Source organism: Anomaloglossus baeobatrachus, chromosome 3 (assembly GCF_048569485.1).
Source record: "Anomaloglossus baeobatrachus isolate aAnoBae1 chromosome 3, aAnoBae1.hap1, whole genome shotgun sequence".
NCBI classification, from domain to species: Eukaryota; Metazoa; Chordata; class Amphibia; order Anura; family Aromobatidae; genus Anomaloglossus; species Anomaloglossus baeobatrachus.
Window position 1 is genome coordinate 110,362,233 of NC_134355.1, and position 23,984 is coordinate 110,386,216.

Here is a 23,984-nt window from a genome sequence, read left to right on the forward strand (position 1 = left end):
TGCGCTGTACAGTACAAGCACAGTGGATTGGATTTAAGGAAATCTGCCCACTAACCTTCTTTCCTAAGCAGCATAAACTGACCTGTGGCACGGCTTTTCAAGCCGCAACATGTCAATTTACGCTTGCAGAGATGCCAATGTCCTCAGCGGGAGAACACGGGGAAATTCCACCCGGAATCCTGATTGTGGGCACGGACCGCTGCGTTCTCCCGCACAGGACACCAGCGTCTCCACAGGAGGGATGACACTGAATCTAGAATGCAGCGTCTCCTGATCGTGTGGATGTATCCTAAAAGCAGCACTCCAGAGGGTTTGGTTTCTTTGTATTTCAGCACTGGAGTGGTGCTTTAAAGAGTTACTTTTCTTTTAATTTTTATTTCATAAATCAATAGTACACGTGAAAGTAAGCAACTTTGTAATATATCTTATCAGACAAATCTTTCTCTGCCAGAATTGATCAGTCATTATCAAAATTCTCAATTCTGGGGTAAAATCTGTATTCAGTGGAGACTTTTCGTTACTGAGATAGGAGATTCTATGATGATGGGAGGAGCTAGAGGCAGAGGGAGGAGCTAGAGGCAGAGCTCTGCCCTGCCTCCCTCTATCTGCTAGTGAGGGGCAGTACGACTCTTTTTGGTGATCCGGCTCACATGGCTCCGTTCATCAAAAAGAGTCGGCTCCTTCAGATCCTAAATAGATGCCTATTAAATGTGTTCACCACAGGTGAACATATATTTAAGATTATATTTATGCTGCCGAAACCACATTCACCTGCTGCTTAACCCCGCCCACTCACAACAGGCCAATAAAATTGTTGAGTGGGCGGGGTTTTGTCCACTGAACACCGGACTTTTACACCCAGTGAGAGCCATTAAAAGAATTTAGTGGTTCTCACTAGTCTGCCAGCTCCTGTCAGTCACAGCAGGGAGCCGGCCCTTTGTGTTGGATCATTCGCACATCATTACTATCTATATAGAATCTCACCAGTAACTGCCGCCATCTCCTATCTCAGTAATCGGAAAGTCTTCACTGAACACAGATTTTACCCCAGAATTGAGAATTTTGATAATGGCTGATCAATTCTGGCAGAGAAAGAAGCAAATGTGTCTGATAATATATATTACACATTTGCTTATTATTATGTGTACTATTGATTTATGAAATAAAAATTAAAAGAATGGTTACGCTTTAAGTGTAAGTCCCCTGTCTTATACTCACTTACTGCTGTCTTCATCTTTTGCCAGCATCGCTCCAGTCTGACTCCGGCAATTTGTGACCTGCCTTTAACTCCAATGGCTGTCATAGAAATCCATAAGGATAAGGAGCTTATGTCATAGTTAGTGATGAGCAAGCACTACCCTGCTTGAGTGTTTAATACTCATAACGAACAGTTTGATGCTTGTATGGATGTAACTCGAGTACCAATAATAATGGAAGTCAACGGAAAGATTTTCCAGTGACTTCCAATACACTAAGTAGCCTAATGGAGCCGGTCAGAGCGTCCAACTGCTCGTTACGAGTACCGAACACCCAAGCAAGATAGTGCTCACTCATCACTAGTCATAACCAGTCTGGACAGTCAGAATTTACAGTCATAAGATGGCATCGCAGGACTGAAGAGCGTTAGTAAAAAGGTGAAGCTGCTGGAAAGGAAGTATATGACGGGGAACAGGACACTTAAATTTAAAGCGCTGTTTCGGCACTGAAAAAAAAACAACAATGCTGAAGTGTTGTTTTAAGGCTATGTGCCCACGGGAGCTTTCTTCTGCGGATTTTGCCGTGGAAAACCTGCGGATTTATCTGGAAAATCCAGATAAATCCGCAGGTTTTAGCAAGTACAGACACTCCCCATGTTATCCTATGGGACATGGGGAGTGTCTGTGTCCACGTGCGGAATGTGAGGAATATGCTGCGGATGTCCCGCAGCTGCACATATCTGCATGTCAATTATTCCTACGGAATTACCTGCGGAAATCCCGGCCCTCCACTATGGAGATAGAGGCCAGGACTTCCACAGGTAAATCGCGTGAAAGTCCGCAGGTTTACCGCAGCTATTCCGCTGTACTACCACAGCTAAAAATAGCTGCGGATGCCGGCGGGCAGCTGCGGGAAACCTGCGGCCGTACCTGCGGATATATCCGAAGGTACGAGGTCCCGTGGGCACATAGCCTTAGTGCTGATTTTCATGGTCTTCAGACTGCTCAGTGTATTACCTTGTGGGCCATACCCCTTTAGTAAAGACCTTAAAAATTAGCACTAAATATCAAGGCCCAAGTATTGGAAACTGTAAAGCGGATGTTAAAAAAGTTGAACAGGCATGGAGCAGTGGGAATAACACAAGGGGGAAGACTGGTCACTTCTGATCTGGGACAGGTCCTCTATAAGTTAGAGCTGCAGGTCGGTGACATGATGAGACTTGTAGGCCCGTTAGTCCATATGCCCTTGCACAGAATTTACAGATCAGTTATGGGTTGCGTAGCAAAAACACACAAATATAGTACAAGTATGAAGCATGGGACAGAGAGGTTACGTGCATCTGCTGCCATTTTGGGGGGGGGTTAACGAGCATCAGATTATAATATATTCTATTATGGTTATTCACGTAAATTCCATTTTTATTAAAAGCTTTTGCCAAAGTTTGTGGACAATTTTGTTTTTTTGCTTAAAAGAATGTATTTTTGGCTAAATATATTTTTTGTGATTGGATTTTGTAAAATATGTTGCACCATTTGCCTTCTATAGCCTCTGTGTTGCACTATGTATTGCTGAGTGCAGAATGATACAACTGAGAATCTGTCCGTGAGTTTGTTGTTTCTAAGCTCCTGTCAGCTGGTTTATGATCCACATGCCACATCAAAGTAGGATGTGCAGGGAAACAAAAGCCTGTAAAAGCCAGATGGTACAACATTTTTAAAGCAAACCAATAGCAAATATGAGTTTTACCTCCACATACATGTATCAGAGATTAAAACAATACAACTGTCTCCAGAGGTGGAAAACCCCTTTAAGTGTCTCAGTGTCATCTTTACATAACTTTAACATGAACGCAGGCTGGAGATGCAATAAAGACTGATAAATGACATTCATGAGTGATCATGTAAACACAGATTTGGAGGCAGCACGCACAGATTATAGATTTGTTTTCTGGGTTTTCAGTACATCACCCATAGGTATACAAATCCATTGCAAAATCTGAAATAAATGCAGATTTTGCTCAGTTTTTGAGGTCACTTTGCAGAGGTCCACAAGGTATAACCTGTGGCATATCCTGTGATTACAGGACTACTTGGCTGTTGGCGATGCTCTACATGTAAATCTGCAGATTACCATTTCTAGAATCTAATGATTAAAGCAAACATGAATGATTAATAACTGGTGATAATTCTAAGTCACCTTAATGTCCGGAGACTGAGCGAGAGGAGACATGCACGCCTGCTGAAACTGCTCCTCGCTAATCCCCATTTCAGTCAGATGTTCTTGTATGAGCTTCTCCACCTGTAACAAATCACAGAAATGGCGTGTGAGAATACATAGGATTTACTGTAGTCTAATCAATTGCGATTACATCAAGCAATACAATTTGGAAGCCACTGTAGACTTTGTGTTTGTATTTTATCAGTTAGGATTCAGAGGGATTTTCTTCAGTTAGGCTATGTTCGCACGTTGCGTTTTTTCCCACGTTAACGCTGCATTTTGAACTGCAGCGTTCCAGTGCCAAATTGCATGCGTTCTGCTTCCCCAGCAAAGTCTATGAGAAGTCCGAAAATTCAATGCGCACGCTGCGTTTTTGATGCCAAAAATCGCTGCGGAAAAAAAAAGCAGCACGTCACTTCTTTTGTGCGTTGTAGCTGCGTTCTCCACCCATTGAAATCAATTGGACTGCATTTTTGTTGCATTCCGCATGCTTTTTTGACAAGCAAAACGCAGGTCTTTTCAGTCTCTCTCTTTCTCTGTCAGTCGGTCGCGCTCTCTCTCTCTGTCCATCGGTCGGTCTCTCCCCCTCTCTCATACTCCCCGATCCCAGACGCGGCGCTGCACGGCTGTCCCACTGCTCTGGCGGATTTTCCTCTTTTGAAAATGCTGGCCGCTCATTATTCCATCTCGTATTCCCTGCTTCCCCCGCCCACCGACGCCTATGATTGGTTGCAGTCAGACACACCCCCACGCTGAGTGACAGCTGTCTCACTGCAACCAATCACAGCCGCCGGTGGGCAGGTCTATATCGTGCAGTAAAATAAATAATTTTAAAAAAACGACGTGCGGTCCCCCCAAATTTTGATACTAGCCAGGGTAAAGCCACACGGCTGAAGGCTGGTATTCTCAGGACTGGGAGCTCCACACATTGTAGGGAGACCCCCAGCCTAACAATATCAGCCAGCAGCCGCCCGGAATTGCCGCATCCATTAGATGCGACAGTCCCAGGACTCTACCCGGCTCATCCCGAATTGCCCTGGTGCGGTGGCAATCGGGGTAATAAGGAGTTAAATGGCAGCCCAATGTGAAAAGGGCCATAAAAAAAAAAATCCATATTGCAATTTATCACAATGGCTTATATTCAGTATCGTGGTTGTGCTTTCATTTCACCATTTTATGTATATTACAATCATTACCATTTTCTTGAACGTTCAACACTTTGCAAATCAGGCTCATCAACAAACTTTAAACAACAAAGTCTAAAAAATGACTGATAGATCAACACATTTATGACAGTTGACATTTTTCAACACCTCCCTCCCCCAGAAAGAAAAATTAAATAAAACCAAAATTAAGACAATTAAGGCCCTTTGCGCCCGCTGCAGATTTTACCGTGGAATTGCCGCAAATTTCGCTAAAGGAATGCTGCAGAAAATGTTTATAACCTTTCTGCAGTCATTCCCCAGCAAAACCTATAGGGATTAAAAAATGCTGTGAGTACACTGCGTTTTTTGTCCCTGCGGGATCTGCCACGGAATTTCCGCTGCGGGATTAATGTGCATGTCACTTCTTTTCCGCAGGTACCTGCGGTTCTTGCCATAGATAATGGTAAAAAACCGCAGGGAAGAACCTGTGGAAAAACCGCAGCAAAATTGCGGCAAATCCACATGCGGTATTCAAGTGCTGTTTGCTACGGTATTTTATTGCAGGTGTGTCAATCTTTCAGAGGGATTACCAATCTTTTTTTGGTAATCTTTCAGAGGCTGCGGAATTTTCTTAAGAAAATTCCATTTTCTAGTGCGCACAGGGCCTAAGACATTTAATTGGGTAAAATATAAATGATTTAAAAAAAAAAATTAAAAAAAATAAAATATTTATGATATATATATATATATTCCCTAATTTGTAGTTCTTTTAAATGGATTGTCCTTGATCATAGCGCATGGTGTGAGCATTTTCCAGTGTCAGCGGTGAGACTGAACAGTCATCTGATCACAAGTATCCCGGCTAGAATCCAACTAGTCCACTTGCATTGATTAAGGCCCCGCATGTCTAGTTGGAATGCGGCTGTGATAACGCATATTGCATATTTGTGGTCACATGACTGCTCGGTCTCTCCACCAGCACTGGAGAATCCTCACAGCGTGCACTGTTCACAATGTGAGGATTTGAAAGTCTACAGTGACAAAGAAAAAACAGAATAACCCCTTTAAGGAACTTGTACTATATACAGTGCCTACAAGTAGTATTCAACCCCCTGCAGATTTAGCAGGTTTGATAAGATGCAAATAAGTTAGAGCCTGCAAACTTCAAACAAGAGCAGGATTTATTAACAGATGCATAAATCTTACAAACCAACAAGTTATGTTGCTCAGTTAAATTTTAATAAATTTTCAACATAAAAGTGTGGGTCAATTATTATTCAACCCCTAGGTTTAATATTTTGTGGAATAACCCTTGTTTGCAATTACAGCTAATAATCGTCTTTTATAAGACCTGATCAGGCCGGCACAGGTCTCTGGAGTTATCTTGGCCCACTCCTCCATGCAGATCTTCTCCAAGTTATCTAGGTTCTTTGGGTGTCTCATGTGGACTTTAATCTTGAGCTCCTTCCACAAGTTTTCAATTGGGTTAAGGTCAGGAGAATGACTACGCCACTGCAACACCTTGATTTTTTCCCTCTTGAACAAGGCCTTGGTTTTCTTGGCTGTGTGCTTTGGGTCGTTGTCTTGTTGGAAGATGAAATGACGACCCATCTTAAGATCCTTGATGGAGGAGCGGAGGTTCTTGGCCAAAATCTCCAGGTAGGCCGTGCTATCCATCTTTCCATGGATGCGGACCAGATGGCGAGGCCCCTTGGCTGAGAAACAGCCCCACAGCATGATGCTGCCACCACCATGCTTGACTGTAGGGATGGTATTCTTGGGGTCGTATGCAGTGCCATCCAGTCTCCAAACGTCACGTGTGTGGTTGGCACCAAAGATCTCGATCTTGGTCTCATCAGACCAGAGAACCTTGAACCAGTCTGTCTCAGAGTCCTCCAAGTGATCATGAGCAAACTGTAGACGAGCCTTGACATGACGCTTTGAAAGTAAAGGTACCTTACGGGCTCGTCTGGAACGGAGACCATTGCGGTGGAGTACGTCACTTATGGTATTGACTGAAACCAATGTCCCCAGTGCCATGAGATCTTCCCGGAGCTCCTTCCTTGTTGTCCTTGGGTTAGCCTTGACTCTTTGGACAAGCCTGGCCTCGGCACGGGAGGAAACTTTCAAAGGCTGTCCAGGCCGTGGAAGGCTAACAGTAGTTCCATAAGCCTTCCACTTCCGGATGATGCTCCCAACAGTAGAGACAGGTAGGCCCAACTCCTTGGAAAGGGTTTTGTACCCCTTGCCAGCCTCCACGATCTTGTCTCTGATGGCCTTGGAATGCTCCTTTGTCTTTCCCATGTTGACCATGTATGGGTGCTGTTCACAAGTTTGGGGAGGGTCTTAATTAGTCAGAAAAGGCTGGAAAAAGAGATAATTAATCCAAACATGTGAAGCTCATTGTTCTTTGTGCCTGAAATACTTCTTAATACTTTAGGGGAACCAAACAGAATTCTGGTGGTTTGAGGGGTTGAATAATAAATGACCCTCTGAATAAACTTTTCTCAATTTAAAAAAAAAGAGAATTTTGTTTACTTACCGTAAATTCTTTTTCTTATAGTTCCGACATGGGAGACCCAAACCATGGGCTATATACACCCCCTGGATGACAATCTAACCAGTTCAGTGCAAAAGCTGAAGGAGGACATCCACCCATAAGTAGAGATAGAGTAAAACTCGGAATAGCCGGAACTCTGTCTACTAACAACAGCCGGTGAAACACACGGAACAAAAAACTGCCAACAAGCAACAGGGAGGGTGCTGGGTCTCCCATGTCGGAACTATAAGAAAAAGAATTTACGGTAAGTAAACAAAATTCTCTTTTTCTTTATCGTTCCTTATGGGAGACCCAAACCATGGGACGTTCTAAAGCAGTCCATGGGTGGGAAATAAACCAACTGAGAAGTAGGCAAAACCTAACTTCACAAATGGGCGACAGCCGCCTGAAGAATGCGTCTGCCCAAGCTCGCATCTGCCGAAGCATGAGCATGCACTTGGTAGTGCTTCGAAAAAGTGTGCAGACTGGACCACGTGGTAGCCTGACAAACCTGCTGAGCCGTAGCCTGGTGCCTGAAAGCCCAGGAGGCACCGACAGCTCTGGTCGAGTGCGCCTTAATCCCTGGCGGGGAAGGCACCTGAGAACACTGGTAGGCATCGGTGATAGCCGACCTGATCCAACGAGCTAGGGTCGGTTTAGAAGCAGCGAGACCCTTGCGCTGACCAGTGGTTAGCACAAAAAGTGAGGTGCACCGCCTAAAAACGGCGGTGCGTGACACATAGATTCGGAGCGCTCGCACCAAATCCAAAGTATGCAATGCCTTCTCAAAGCGATGTACCGGGGCCGGACAAAGAGAAGGCAATGAAATGTCCTGGTTAAGGTGGAAAGGAGACACCACCTTAGGGAGAAAGTCCGGAGTCGGACGAAGAACCACCTTGTCTTAGTGAAACACCAAAAAGGGGGATTCCGAAGCCAAATCAGAAACTCTCCTGAGAGAAGTTATGGCTACTAGAAAAACAACTTTCTGTGAAAGTCTAAACAAGGGAACCTCCCTGAGAGGCTCAAAGGGGGGTTTCTGTAAGGCCGTGAGGACCAGATTAAGGTCCCAGGGATCCAAAGGCCGCCAGTAAGGAGGAATGATGTGAGATACGCCCTGCATGAAGGTGCGCACCTGGGCCAGTCGGGCGATACGCCGCTGGAACAATACCGACAGAGCCGACACCTGTCCCTTGAGGGAATTGAGGGACAGTCCTAGCTGTAGACCAGACTGTAGAAAAGACAGGATAGTCGGCAAGGAGAACGGCCAAGGGGCATGGTCGGAAGAGCGACACCAGGACAGGAAAATCCTCCAAGTCCTGTGGTATATCTTGGCCGAAGAAGACTTCCGAGCCTGAGTCATGGTGGAGATGACCTCAGAGGGAATGCCTGAAGCCGTCAGGATCCAGGACTCAAGAGCCACGCCGTCAATCTGAGAGCCGCAGAATTCTGGCGGAAGAACGGACCTTGAGAGAGAAGGTCTGGGCGGTCCGGGAGATGCCACGGCACCTCTACGGACAAACGGAGCAGGTCTGGGTAATAAGCTCGCCTGGGCCAGTCCGGAGCAATGAGTATGACTCGATGGCCCTCCATTCTGATCTTGTGCAGAACTCTGAGCAAGAGCGCCAGAGGGGGAAACACATAGGCCAGACGGAACTGAGACCAATCTTGAACCAGTGCGTCTGCTGCGAAGGCTTGAGGATCGTGGGAGCGAGCCATGTAAACCGGAACCTTGTTGTTGTGCCGGGATGCCATTAGATCCACTTCCGGAGTGCCCCACTTGCGGCAGATTGATCTGAACACTGACGGATGCAGGGCCCACTCGCCGCTGTCCACGGTTTGACGGCTGAGGTAATCAGCCTCCCAGTTTTCCACGCCTGGGATGTGGACTGCAGATATGGTGGACTTGGAGTCCTCCGTCCACTGGAGAATTCGTTGAACCTCCAACATCGCCAGACGGCTGTGAGTCCCGCCCTGGTGATTGATGTAGGCAACCGCTGTCGCGTTGTCCGACTGAACTCGAATGTGCCTGCCCGCCAACAGGTGGTGAAAGGCTAGGAGAGCTAGAAACACAGCTCTGATCTCCAGCACATTGATCGAGAGGGCTGATTCGGACGGAGTCCAAGTGCCCTGTGCTCGGTGATGGAGAAATACTGCTCCCCAACCGGAGAGGCTGGCATCCGTGGTGAGGATCACCCAGGACGGAGTCAGGAAGGAGCGTCCCTGTGACAGAGAGAGGGGCCGAAGCCACCACTGAAGAGAGCTCCTGGTCTGTGGCGACAGAGCCACTAGCCTGTGCAAGGAAGAGATCCGCTTGTCCCAACAGCGGAGAATGTCCAGCTGCAGGGGACGCAGATGGAACTGGGCAAAGGGAACCGCTTCCATTGACGCCACCATCTGACCCAACACCTGCATGAGGTGTCTGATGGAATGACGGCGGTGCCTCAGCAGAGAGCGCACCGCCAGCCGAAGGGACTGCTGTTTGACTAAGGGCAACTTGACAAGTGCCGGCAGAGTCTCGAATTGCATCCCTAGGTACAAAAGCACCTGGGTCGGGGTCAGAGTGGACTTGGGCAGGTTGACAAGCTACCCGAACTGAACAAGCGTGGCGAGAGTGAGAGAGACACTCCGCTGGCAGTCTGCACTGGATGAGGCCTTGACTAGAAGGTCGTCCAGGTAAGGAATCACTGCCAACCCCTGGAGGTGCAGGACCGCAACCACTGCTGCCATGACCTTGGTGAATACTCGAGGAGCCGTGGCTAAGCCGAAGGGGAGAGCCACGAATTGGAAATGTTCCTTTCCGATTGCAAAGCGTAGCCAACGCTGGTGTGAAACCGCAATGGGCACATGCAGATAGGCATCTCTGATGTCGATGGATGCCAGAAAATCTCCTTGGGTCATTGAGGCAATGACCGATCTCAGAGATTCCATGCGGAAGTGCCGCACCTGAACATGCTTGTTGAGAAGCTTGAGATCCAGGATGGGCCGGAAGGAACCGTCCTTTTTGGGGACTAGAAAGAGGTTTGAGTAGAAACCGCTGAACCGTTCCCGGGCGGGAACTGGAACAATTACACCGTTGGCCTGCAGGGATGCCACGGCCTGAGAGAAGGCGGCGGCTTTGGAGCAGGGGGGGGTGGACAGAAAAAATCTGTTTGGCGGGCTGGAAGAAAATTCTATCCTGTAGCCGTGGGAGATGATATCCCGCACCCACTGATCGGAGACGTGTTGAAACCACACGTCGCCAAAGTGGGAGAGCCTGCCACCGACCAAGGACGTTGCTGGCGCAGCCAGATAGTCAAGAGGAGGCTGCCTTAGTGGCAGCGGCTCCTCCGGTCTTTTGAGGACGCGGCTTTGCGCGCCAGTTGGGTTTACGATCCTTGGCTGCGGTAGTGGACGAGGTCGAGGGCTTAGAGGATGACCAGTTAGAGGAACGAAAGGAACGAAACCTCGATTGGTTCCTGCCCTGGACAGGTTTCTTGGCTTTAGTTTGTGGCAAGGAAGTACTCTTCCCGCCAGTAGCTTCCTTAATTATGTCATCCAGCTGTTCCCCAAACAGCCGGGACCCAGCAAAAGGGAGACTCGCAAGGAACTTCTTAGAGGAAGCGTCTGCTTTCCACTCTCGAAGCCACAAGATCCTGCGGATCGCGAGGGAGTTAGCGGAGGCCACCGCCGTGCGGTGAGAAGCCTCCAGGATGGCAGACATGGCGTAGGATGCAAAAGCCGAAGCTTGAGAAGTTAAGGCATCCGTCTCAGGAATAGAGTCCCTGGTGAGGGAATGCATCTCCGCCAGAGAGGCAGAGACTGCCTTAAGAGCCCACACTGCCGCAAAAGACGGGGAGAACGAGGCTCCTGCCGCCTCATACACAGACTTGGCCAGAAGGTCAACCTGGCGGTCAGTGGGATCTTTAAGAGAAGTGCCATCAGCCACAGCTACGACTGTGCGGGCTGAGGTTCTGGACACCGGAGGGTCTACCTTTGGGGACTGTGCCCATTCCTTAACCACCTCTGGTGGAAAAGGAAAACGGTCATCTGAACTACGCTTCGGAAAACGTTTGTCAGGACAGGCCCTGGGCTTGGTAACAGTGGTGTGAAAGCTGGAGTGGTTAAAAAACATACTCCTAGGTTTCTTAGGAGAGGTAAACTGGTGTACCTCCACCAGAGAGGGTTGTTCCTCTGACTCTTGTGGGTTGAGGTTCAGTACGGAGTTAATGGACGCAATCAAGTCACTGACATAAGCATCACCCTCAGACAAGTCAATGGGGTACATAGAAGCAGCGTCTGAGCCCACAGTAAACGAGTCCTCCTCGCCCTGCACCTCGGCTCGTGAATCAGAGCCGTGGGACGAGGAAGGAGAAGGAGAAGGGTCCCTGCGTCTCCGTTTAGGGGGACGGGGTCCTAGGACATGCTCTGAGAGCTCTGCAGAGCTCGGAGCAGCAGAAGCCCCCTGAGAAGGGGGCTGATGCATGGACAGCAGTGTCCGGGACAACTGCCCCATGGAGTCGGCAAAAGACTGGGAAATAGCTTGTGAGAAGGAAGCTACCCAAGCCGGGGGTTCAGCCACCGGGGCCGGAGCAGCCAGAGGGACCCCTGAGGAGGCTCCAGGCTGAGACACAACCATATTAGCACAGGCATCACAATGTGGGTATGTGCTTGGTTCTGGCAGAATGAGCTTACAAGCAGTGCATATAGCGTACATGTTTGCAGCCTTGCTTCGGGTGACAGACATGCTGCTGAGGTGGAAGCTCTGCCAGTAGTAATACACTCCTATAGAATGCCCTGAGAGTGTATAATAAAAAGCCCACAACCAGAGGTTGTGGCTTACCAGCCCGCTCTCTGTGTGCCCTCCGGATTCCACAGCTCCAAGCCCCAGAGACAGCGTCAGTCCTCCTAAACAGCAGCAGCTGCAGCATCCAGCGCCGTCAGTGTAGAACGCTGAGAAAATGGCGCTGGGAGGAGGAGGGGGGGCGTGTATTAGCCCAGGAGCGGGAAAAACAGAGGGCCAGGGAGAGATACAGGGGAGGAAACATCTCCCCAGAGAGGAGTGTCCTCCCCTGCTGGCCGAGCGGTGGGCGGCGCCACGCTATGCATAACATGCAGAGGAGCCGAAACCGAAACTAGGCCCAAACTGAAGCCGGGGCCTAGATTTAAAAGTGCGGCCGACGAGCAGGCACCTTCGGCGCGGTTCTCAGGGGAAACCCCCAGAACCGGCCGGAATTTACAGTAATGATACAACACATACTGTCCCCCTAGTAAAAACACCCGGGACCCCTGAAAAAACGTCTCAATACTTAGCTTTGAGACGCAGGGCCATGTCCCTGGAGAGAGGGGTAAATGCTCCTTCCAGCAGGAACCAGACAGGGCTGCGGATGGAGACCGGTCTTCTGCAAGCAGAGAGGACCGTGACGGCTCCCACTTCAACCCAGAGCCTCGACAGAGGATGTGAAGGAGCGCGGCATGTGAAGGCTCCAGCCTTATAAAGTCAACCTTAACAGCACCCCGACAGAGTGGGGTGTGAAGGGACATGCCGGGAGTCCAGACTGGACCCGCTTTTCTTCCAAATCTTTAAAAATAAAAATGAAAAATCAGAGAATGCAAGTGTGTGTGACCTCCTGAAACACAAAGCATTGAACTGGTTAGATTGTCATCCAGGGGGTGTATATAGCCCATGGTTTGGGTCTCCCATAAGGAACGATAAAGAAAATAAATAAAAAGAAATAACATTCTTTTTTGCTGCATTGCATTTCACACTTCCAGGCTGATCTACAGTCCAAATGTCACAATGCCAAGTTAATTCCGAATGTGTAAACCTGCTAAATCTGCAGGGGGTTGAATACTACTTGTAGGCACTGTACTACACTACCACAGTAAAACTTAAAAATCATGGTCTACTATGAGCGATCGCCAGAGGTTGTTTTTCATAGGAGTCCCATCATGGCAAGCATGGAGGCACTTCAGCAAACCCCCAATTGCCATAGCAAACTATACGCAACCTTTGATCAAACTGTGGGGGAGCAGATGAGCTTGTGGAACATCATGCCCCAGGGCTGCGGGTTGTACATGCTGCTGTCAAGGATTGACAATGGCATTTATGGATTTAACAGCAATAGGTGGAGCTCAGCTCCAATCCCTGTGGTTAGGAGCTGATGATGGCCAAATAATAAAGCCATCATCTGCCAGCAATAATGTAGGCTAAAGGCCGCTTTACAGGCTGCGACATCGCTAGCAATCGCACCTGCCCCCGTTGTTTGTGCATGACGGGCAAATTGCTGACTGTGGTGAACAATATCGCAGGTACGCGTCACACGAACTTACCTTCCTAACGACGTCGCTGTGGCCGGCGAACAACCTCTTTTTTAAGGGGTCGGTTCATGAGGCGTAACAGCGACGTCACATAGCAGGCCACCAATAGAAGCGGAGGGGCAGAGAGCAGCCGCATGAACGTCACTCCCACCTTGTTGCCAGAGGACGCAGGAATGCTGTTGTTCGTCGTTCCCGGAGTGTCACACGTAGCGATGTGTGCTGCCTCAGGAACGACGTACAACCTGCATCCCAAACGAGCAACGATATTTTGAAAATGAACAACGTGTCAACAATCAACGATTTGGTGAGTATTTGGGATCGTTGTTAGTCGCTCGTAAGTGTCACACGCAACGACGTCGCTAACAAGGCTGGATGTGTGTCATGAATTCCGCGACATCTTGTTAGTGATGTTGTTGCGTGTACCGGGGCCTTAAGTTTCTGAGGTTGGTTCAAAAGGCAGGGACCCGACCTATGATGTAATAGTACGTTATAGGTTCGGAAGGTGTTAGATTCGTGTCATAAAGCCTAATTTCCTGATTGCCTGAGCAGGGCAGATCAAAGTATTGTAGTGCGCCTGCGTGGAACCGGAAAGTGTGTATGACGTAGGACGCGTCATGCACCCAGGCTTCAGAAGAAGGAGGACAAGGATGACCGAAAGAAGAAACGCCGGCATCAGAGAACGAAGACTCCCATATGACTCAACTCTACCGCAGTGACCGTTTAGGTGATTATAAAGTGATTTTTACGTTCTACACAACGGCCTGGGTTCTTATATATACAGCATTCTAACATGCTGTATAAGAGCCAACTGGTGGTCGCCGCAGCTTATAGGCCCCAAATCTGTTGACAAGGTTCCCTTTAACTGGATTTTTTTTACTTCAGCACCAAAAGTTGCAAATGCTTTGCAAAGTTGTAAAAAATGTGTCAAATTGAAAACTCCTGAATCTTACTCCCGACAGGGACTGGAGTAAGATACGTCAAAAAATCCCAACATCTGGTAAAAGTCGCCAATCATGTAAAAACATGTGGAGTAGGAGAGTTGTTGACGGAAAAAAATAAAAAAAAAAGACAACTTAAAAAGTGGAACAAAATGTATAGAGAATAAGGCACAAATAGTAAAGCAATTAACCCCTTCAGCCCCCGGGCACTTTCCGTTTTTGCGTTTTTGTTTTTTGCTCCCCTTCTTCTGAGAGGCGTAACATTTTTATTTTTCCATCAATCTTGCCATATGAGGGCTTGTTTTTTGCGGGACGAGTTGTACTTTTAAATGAAACCATAAGTTTTACCATATAGTGTACTGGAAAACGGCAAAAAAATTCCAAGTGCGGAAAAATTGCAAAAAAAGTGTGATCGTACAATAGTTTTTGAGATATTTTATTCACTGTGTTCACTATATGGTAAAACTGAGGTATCTATGTGATGCCTCAGGTCGGTGCGAGTTTGTAGACACCAAACATGTATAGGTTTACTTGTATCTAAGGGGTTAAAAAAAATTCACAAGTTTGTCCAATAAAAGTGGCGCACGTTTTGCGCCATTTTCCGAAACACGTAGCGTTCTTATTTTTAAGGATCTATGGCTCAGTGATGGCTTATTTTTTGCGTCTCGAGCTGACGTTTATAATGGTACCATTTTTGCGCAGATGCTACGTTTTGATCGCCTGTTATTGCATTTTGCGTAAAACTTGCGGCGACCAAAAAACGTAATTTTGGCGTTTGGAATTTTTTTGCGACTACGCCGTTTACCAATCAGATTAATTGATTTTATATTTTGATAGATCGGGCATTTCTGAACGCGGCGATACCAAATATGTGTATATTTATTTATTTTTTAACCCTTTAATTTTCAATGGGGGGAAAGGGGGATGATTTGAACTTTTAGGTTTTTTGTTTTTTTTTTATTTTTTAAAACTTTTTTTTTTACTTTTTTTTTTTATTTTACTAGTCCCCCTAGGGGGCTATAGCGATCAGCAATCCGATTGCTGATCGCTATCTGCTGATCACAGCTTTACCGCTGTAATCAGCAGATTCAGTCACTTTGGTTTTCCCTCTGCTCTCGGCCGAGGGAAAATGAAAGTGAAACTTCGTAGCTGCAGGCGTCATCACATGACCCTGTGCTACGATGGCAACCACCGATAGTCACGTGATAACACACGTGACTTCCGGTGGGGGCGGCGGTGAGTAACAAACATGGCCGCGCGCATTTAAATCTTGCTGCCAGACTTTGGCAGCAAGATTTAAGGGGTTAATGGCCGCGGGTGGAAGCGATTCCACCCGCGGCTAGCAGGCACACATGTCAGCTGTTGAAAACAGCTGATATGTGTGCCGATCCACGCCGCCTGCCCGCGGCAGGGGGCGGGGCTTAACGGGACACGATCCTGGACGGATAGATCCGTCCAAGGTCGTGAAGGGGTTAAACAAGGTGCAAATTACTCCAGAAAACTGGAGAAACAATGATGAAACAGGACCATTCACTACATAGATTAATTCCAGGTTTTTAGCAAGCGCTCCCGATAACCCCAAGATAATTTTCAGTAATAATTTATCATATTTACCAGATCCTTGTATTCATTGTGAATCTCTGTGTATGACAGTTTATTCTCTTGTTCATCATCAAACACTGCAATTAGAGAAAAAAAAAGTATAAGACAAAGCACAGTACATAAACACGTATTCAGGGTCACAAACAGCTACGATTAATATACTAAAGGGTAAACCATCAGAAATTGACATTATTTCTATTGTGCTTTACTACCAGCATACTCTTACTTTTTTATGGGGCTAAGAACAGAGAAAAATCTTGAAATCTTGTATTTTTCACCCTGACCATTAGAGCAGTCACAAAAAGATAACATCTCTGGCTCTCTGTAGCTCACTTGTCAGCTTTGCTCTATGGGTTTTATTTCAGGGATATCACTATACAATATGCATGCGGTACATGTTTGAATAGATCTCTTGGACCTGAAGAGGCTGGTGTACAACATTGTGATAATATGTCCCAGCATGGCTGTGATACATGATTGCAAAGTTATCCAGCTTAATATTAAAACGGGTATTTTATTAATCCAGATGGACTCAAAGTGCTCATTTGAAGAAACCAATTAAATAAAGCCATTCTGAAATTGATTTTCAAAGTAAGTACACCAGCTTCATCAGATCTATGTAATGTATGCAGTGTGTACATTGTGGAATCTGAAGATAGGTCCGCTTTAGAGAGAGTTTTTATGTCACTTATTTTTTAGGATTCTTGGAAGCTTTAAGAATCCCAATGACCTGGCAGCTGGCAAGGCGTTCATGTACTGAGAATCCTGAGAGTGGAGAAGAGCGAATGTCAAAATTTTGAGTTCACCTTTTCACAAGATTTTTCCTGGGAAATTCCATTGACAGAGAAGATATTCTACAGGAATTTAATGTCCCTTATTATGCTCTGGTGTCCCCCTCTCTCTCTTAAAAAAAAAACAAACCACATACTCCCTTCACCAACCCATCTGCTCCTCGCCCCATCTCCTGATCACTGCTGCTCGAGCTGAATTTTTGAAAGCTTGCAGAAGGTCATGACACGGCAAAGAACCTTCCCTGGTCTAACCAGAGGCGAAAGTCCTGGCCAAGCGCAAGAGGTCCAGAAATTTCAGCACAAGCTGTGGTGATCAGAAGATGTGGTGAGATCTGGAAGCGTGATGGCACATTTTGGTAAACACAGATTTTGGTAACATTCAAGCAGGGCTGTGGAGTCGGTAAGCCAAACCTTCGACTCCGACTCCGACTCCGACTCCTCAAATTCTCTTGCACCGACTCCGACTCCGGCTCCGACTCCGACTCCTACATATATTGCTTAGTTAGGTGAAAAATTTATTGTAGTACATGAATATGTGTATGTGAACATCAGACATTTAATAATTTTTATGATACGATAATCAAGATATTTGGATAGAACATAAAATATATTTATTGGAATACAACTTTAGAACACAAAAAACTGTAATAAATTGTAAATATGTAATACACTATGTAATATACAGTAGATTACATATATATCTTGTGTGTGTATATACACTGTGTGTATATATATATATATATATATATATATATATATATATATATATATTACATATTTACAATTTATTAGTTTTTTGTGTTCTAAAGTTGTATTCCAATAAATATTTTATGTTCTATCCAAATATCTTGATTATTGTATCATAAAAACAATTAAATGTCTGATGTTCACATTGTACTACAATAAATTTTTCACTTAAATATAAGCATTATACTAAATGTTATTATTTAGTAAAATATTCAGCACATTCTGCATTGCACTCCTGTCCCCAATTTATTATATATTTTAGGAGTCGGAGTCGGTGCATTTTATACCGACTCCGACTCCACCAAAATGAGCTCCGACTCCGACTCCACGACTCCGACTCCGACTCCACAGCCCTGCATTCAAGTAGAATTCAACTACACTTGATAATTTTTACTCATCTCCACCCAATAACAATCATGTGTCGGGGCTTTTCTTCCAATGAAGGGAACTCATTCACAATTTTGCCTATGAATAAAGAATGGGATCTAAACGTCCTCTAAGAGCAACTTCTCCCATGTATATAGATGTAATTTGGTGATTAACAATGCTTTTTCTAGCATGATGGAGACTATTTCACAAGTAGGGATGGGCGAACTCGAACTGTAAAGTTCGGGGTCTGTACAGAACACATAGTGAACACGAACACGAGTTTTCCTGGGAAACCCATGCTACAGTTTGGGTCCAGGGGCTGTAAAAAAAGCACATTATTAAAAAACATTATGATTATAGTTACCGGACCCGCTCAGCCGCAGTCTCCCGGCCGCTTCTGCTTCCAGGTCCGATCATTAACTTCCGCTGGTATTCACTGCACTGCTCATCACTCGGCAGTCTTCGACTGTGTTCGCGGTGACGTCAGGGTTCACCCGAGTCCAAGGTTTAGCTATGGATTTGAATGAACTTTGACTGTCAGTGTCAGCCTGCTTCTCTCTCTGTAGAGACACTTGTCTGTACAGAGCGATGAAGCAGAGCTGACATTGCTATTTGACATTTTTGTAGACTACTGAGTCTTTCAGTTCATGAAAAAAATGGATTTTCATTCATTCTTCCTTGAAAGTCTTCCAGTTTTGTGATATTCTTGGCTTGGCTTGCATCCGCTACTATTGAGGTCTAGCCACAGATTTTTAATGATGTTCAGATCAGAGGACTGTGAGGGCAATTGATAAACCTTCAGCTTGCGCCTCTTCAGGTAGTCTTGTGAGTTTTGAGGTGTTTAGGATCATTATCCATTGGTAGAAGACAAATACAAAATTGCACCTGTTTGAAATTGTTACCTGTACAAAAGACACACTCAATCGCTCAAGCTCCAACCTCTCCACCATGGTCAAGACCAAAGAACTGTCTAATGACACAGAGACAAAATTTTAGACCTGTTCAACGCTGGGATTGGCTACAGGACAATAGGCAAGCAGCTTGGTGAAAAGGCAACAACTGTTAGAGCAATTATTAGAAAATAGAAGAAACATAAGATGACGGTCAATCTTACTTGGTTAGTGGCTCAATGCAAGATCTCGCCTCGTGGGGTAAGGATGATTTGGGGGAAGGTCAGAAATCATCCCAGAACTACACGGGGAGACCTGGTCAATTACCTAAAGAGAGCTGGGATCACAGTCTCAAATATTACCGTTAGCAACACACAACGCTATCATGGACTAAAATCCTAAGGGGCAAGGTTCCCCGGCTCACGCCAGCACATGTACCGGCCCGTTTGAAGTTCACCAATGACCATTTGGATGATCCAGAGGAGGTATGTGGTCAGATGAGACCAAAGAAGGGAATTTTGTTTACTTACCGTAAATTCCTTCTAGCTCCTATTGGGAGACGCAGACAATCGGGTGTATAGCTTCTGCCTCCGGAGGCCACACAAAGTATTACACTTTAAAAAGTGTAACCCCTCCCCTCTGCCAATACACCCTCCCGTGCATCACGGGCTCCTCAGTTTTGGTGCAAAAGCAGGAAGGAGGAAACTTATAAATTGGTCTAAGGTAAATTCAATCCGAAGGATGTTCGGAGAACTGAAAACCATGAACCAAAAGAACAATTCAACATGAACAACATGTGTACACAAAAGAACAACCAGCCCGAAGGGAACAGGGGCGGGTGCTGGGTCTCCCAATAGGAGCTAGAAGAAAAGGAAATTACGGTAAGTAAACAAAATTCCCTTCTTCTTTGTCGCTCCATTGGGAGACCCAGACAATTGGGACGTCCAAAAGCAGTCCCTGGGTGGGTAAAATAATACCTCGATAAAAAGAGCCGACACGACTCCCTCTTACAGGTGGGCAACCGCCGCCTGAAGGACTCGCCTACCTAGACTGGCGTCTGCCGAAGCATAGGTATGCACCTGATAGTGTTTCGTGAAAGTGTGCAGGCTAGACCAGGTAGCTGCCTGACACACCTGCTGAGCCGTAGCCCGGTGCCGCAATGCCCAGGACGCACCCACGGCTCTGGTAGAATGGGCTTTCAGCCCCGAAGGAAGCGGAAGCCCCGCAGAACGGTAAGCTTCAAGAATCGGTTCCTTGATCCACCGAGCCAAGGTTGACTTGGAAGCCTGCGATCCCTTACGCCGGCCAGCGACAAGGACAAAGAGCGCATCTGAACGGCGCAGGGGCGCCGTGCGAGACACGTAGAACCGGAGTGCTCTCACTAGATCTAATGAGTGCAAATCCTTTTCACATTGGTGAATTGGATTAGGGCAAAATGAAGGTAAGGAGATATCCTGATTGAGATGAAAAGGAGATACCACCTTAGGGAGAAATTCCGGGACAGGACGCAGAACCACCTTATCCTGGTGAAAAACCAGGAAGGGGGCTTTGCATGACAGCGCTGCAAGCTCCGACACTCTTCGGAGTGATGTAACTGCCACTAGAAATGCCACCTTTTGCGAAAGACGTGATAAAGAGACATCCCGCAGCGGCTCGAAAGGTGGTTTCTGAAGAGCCGTTAGCACCCTGTTAAGGTCCCAGGGTTCCAGCGGGCGCCTGTAAGGTGGGACTATGTGGCAAACTCCCTGCAGGAACGTGCGGACCTGCGGAAGCCTGGCCAGACGCTTTTGAAAAAATACTGAGCGCGCCGATACTTGTCCCTTGAGAGAGCCGAGTGACAAACCCTTGTCCATTCCGGATTGAAGGAATGAAAGAAAAATGGGTAAGGCAAAAGGCCAGGGAGCAAAACCATTATCAGAGCACCAGGACAAGAAGATCCGCCAAGACCTGTAATAGATCTTGGCGGACGTTGGTTTCCTGGCCTGTCTCATAGTCGCAATGACATCCTGAGATAACCCTGAAGACGCTAGGAGCCAGGACTCAATGGCCACACAGTCAGGTTGAGGGCCGCAGAATTCAGATGGAAAAACGGCCCTTGTGACAGCAAGTCTGGGCGGTCTGGAAGCGCCCACGGCTGACCCACCGTGAGATGCCACAGATCCGGGTACCACGACCGCCTCGGCCAATCTGGAGCGACGAGAAAGGCACGACGACAGTCGGACCTGATCTTGCGTAACACTCTGGGCAGCATCGCCAGGGGAGGAAATAGATAAGGCAGTCGAAACTGCGACCAATCCTGAACTAATGCGTCCGCCGCCAGAGCTCTGTGATCTTGAGACCGTGCCATGAATGCCGGGACTTTGTTGTTGTGCCGTGACGCCATGAGATCGACGTCCGGCGTTCCCCAGCGGCGACAGATCTCTCGAAACACGTCTGGGTGAAGAGACCATTCCCCCGCGTCCATGCCCTGACGACTGAGAAAATCTGCTTCCCAGTTTTCTACGCCCGGGATGTGAACTGCGGAGATCGTGGAGGCTGTGGCTTCCACCCACTGCAGAATCCGCCGGACTTCCTGGAAGGCATGACGACTGCGCGTGCCGCCCTGGTGGTTAATGTATGCGACGGCAGTGGCGTTGTCCGACTGTATACGGATCTGTCTGCCCTCCAGCCACCGCTGGAAGGCCAATAGGGCTAGATACACTGCCCTTATCTCCAAAACATTGATCTGAAGGGAAGACTATCGGAGTCCAGGTTCCCTGAGCCCTGTGGTGGAGGAAAACCGCTCCCCACCCTGACAGGCTCGCGTCCGTGGTGACCACGGCCCAGGTTGGGGGCAGGAAGGATTTTCCCTGCGATAGAGAATTGGGAAGAAGCCACCACTGAAGAGACGTCTTGGTTGCAAGGGAAAGAGAGACGTTCCTGTCGAGGGAAGTCGACCTCCTGTCCCATTTGCGGAGAATGTCCCATTGGAGTGGGCGCAGATGGAATTGCGCGAAGGGCACTGCCTCCATCGCTGCCACCATCTTCCCCAGGAAGTGCATGAGGCGCCTCAAGGGGTGTGACTGACCCCGAAGAAGAGATTGCACCCCTGCCTGCAGAGACAGCTGTTTGTCCAGCGGTAGCTTGACTACCGCTGATTGTGTATGAAACTCCATCCCGAGGTAAGTCAGTGACTGGGTCGGTGTCAACTTGGATTTTGGGAAGTTGATGATCCACCCGAACCGCTGGAGAGTCTCCAGAGCGATGGTAAGGCTGTGTTGACACGCCACCCGAGAAGGTGCCCTGACTAGGAGATCGTCTAAGTAGGGAATCACCGAGTGGCCCTGAGAGTGTAGGACCGCCACGACGGATGCCATGACTTTGGTGAAAACCCGTGGGGCTGTCGCCAGGCCGAAAGGCAATGCCACGAACTGAAGGTGTTCGTCCCCGATGGCGAAACGCAAGAAGCGTTGATGTTCGGGTGCGATCGGCACGTGGAGATAAGCATCCTTGATGTCGATCGATGCTAGGAAGTCTCCTTGTGACATCGATGCGATGACCGAGCGGAGAGATTCCATCCGAAACAGTCTGGTGCTCACATGTCTGTTGAGTAGTTTGAGGTCCAGAACGGGACGGAATGATCCGTCCTTCTTTGGCACCACGAACAAGTTGGAGTAAAAGCCGCGACCAAGTTCCTGAGGGGGAACGGGAATCACAACTCCTTCTGCCTTCAGAGCGTCCACTGCCTGAAAAAGTGCGTCGGCCCGAGCGGGGGGCGGAGAGGTTCTGAAGAAACGAGTTGGAGGACGAGAGCTGAACTCTATCCTGTAACCGTGAGACAGAATGTCTCGCACCCATCGGTCTTGAACATGTGGCCACCAGGCGTCGCAAAAGCGGGAGAGTCTGCCACCGACCGAGGATGCAGTTCGGGGATGCCGAGAGTCATGAGGAGGCCGCCTTGGAGGCAGTGCCTCCTGCGGCTTTTTGGGGTCGTGACTTAGACCGTCACGCATAGGAGTTCCTCTGGCCTTTCTCCGGCCTGTTGGACGAAGAGGATTGGGACTTGGCGGAGGGACGAAAGGACCGAAACCTCGATTGTATTTTCCGTTGCTGAGGTCTCTTCGGTTTGGACTGGGGTAAGGAGGAGTCCTTTCCCTTGGATTCCTTAATAATCTCATCCAATCGTTCGCCAAACAATCGTTCGCCAGCAAACGGCAAACCGGTTAAGAACCTCTTGGAAGCCGAGTCGGCCTTCCATTCTCGCAGCCACATGGCCCTGCGGACTGCCACTGAATTAGCGGATGCCACCGCTGTACGGCTAGCAGAGTCTAGGACTGCGTTCATGGCGTAGGAAGAAAATGCCGACGCCTGAGAAGTCAAAGACGTAACCTGCGGAGCAGAAGTACGTGTGACCGCATTAATCTCAGCCAGACAAGCTGAGATAGCTTGGAGTGCCCACAAGACTGCAAAAGCCGGGGCAAAAGACGCGCCCGTGGCTTCATAGATGGATTTCACCAGGAGCTCTATCTGCCTGTCAGTGGCATCTTTTAGCGATGAGCCATCTGCAACCGATACCACAGATCTAGCCGCCAATCTAGAGACTGGAGGATCCACCTTGGGACATTGAGCCCAACCCTTAACAACGTCAGAGGGGAAGGGGTAACGTGTGTCAGTAAGGCGCTTAGTAAAGCGCTTGTCCGGAACCGCTCTGGGCTTCTGGACAGCATCTCTGAAGTTAGAGTGATCGAAAAACGCACTCCGTGTACGTTTGGGGAACCGAAACTGGTGTTTCTCCTGCTGAGAAGCCGACTCCTCTACAGGTGGAGGCGGGGGAGATAGATCTAACACCTGGTTGATGGACGAGATAAGATCATTTACTAAGGCGTCCCCTTCAGGTATATCAAGGTTGAGGGAGACGTCAGGGTCAGAGCCCTGAGCTGCGCCGTCCGCCTCGTCCTCCAGAGAGTCATCAAGGTGGGACCCCGAGCAGCGTGAAGAAGTCGGGGAAGATTCCCAGCGAGCCCGCTTAGCCGGTCTGTGGTCCGTGCAGGAGTCCTCCACGTGAGGTCTAGGGTCCCCCCCGGGAGCGCGCTGCGACGCGGACCGAGAGGTACCTGGAGGCGACGAACCAACAGGGCCCGGGGCCTGTGTAAGGACCGGTCTGGACTGCAAGGCTTCTAGCAGCTTGGCAGACCATTTGTCCATAGACTGAGCCATGGATTGTGAAAGTGACTCAGAGAGTTTCTCAGCAAAAACTGCAAACTCTGTCCCTG

General features: G+C 47.9%; 1 protein-coding gene across 1 annotated transcript in view; it reads right to left on the bottom strand.

The window, feature by feature from the left end:
- CFAP36 (cilia and flagella associated protein 36) overlaps window positions 1-23,984 on the bottom strand; it is a 95,055-nt gene that overhangs the window by 57,300 nt on the left and 13,771 nt on the right. Inside the window, exons 2-3 of the mRNA XM_075339378.1 lie at window positions 15,948-16,012; window positions 3,394-3,495 (exon numbers count right to left, since the gene is read on the bottom strand). Of these exons, the coding sequence (XP_075195493.1) occupies window positions 3,394-3,495; window positions 15,948-16,012 (167 nt within the window). The remainder of the gene's footprint in view (window positions 1-3,393; window positions 3,496-15,947; window positions 16,013-23,984) is intronic.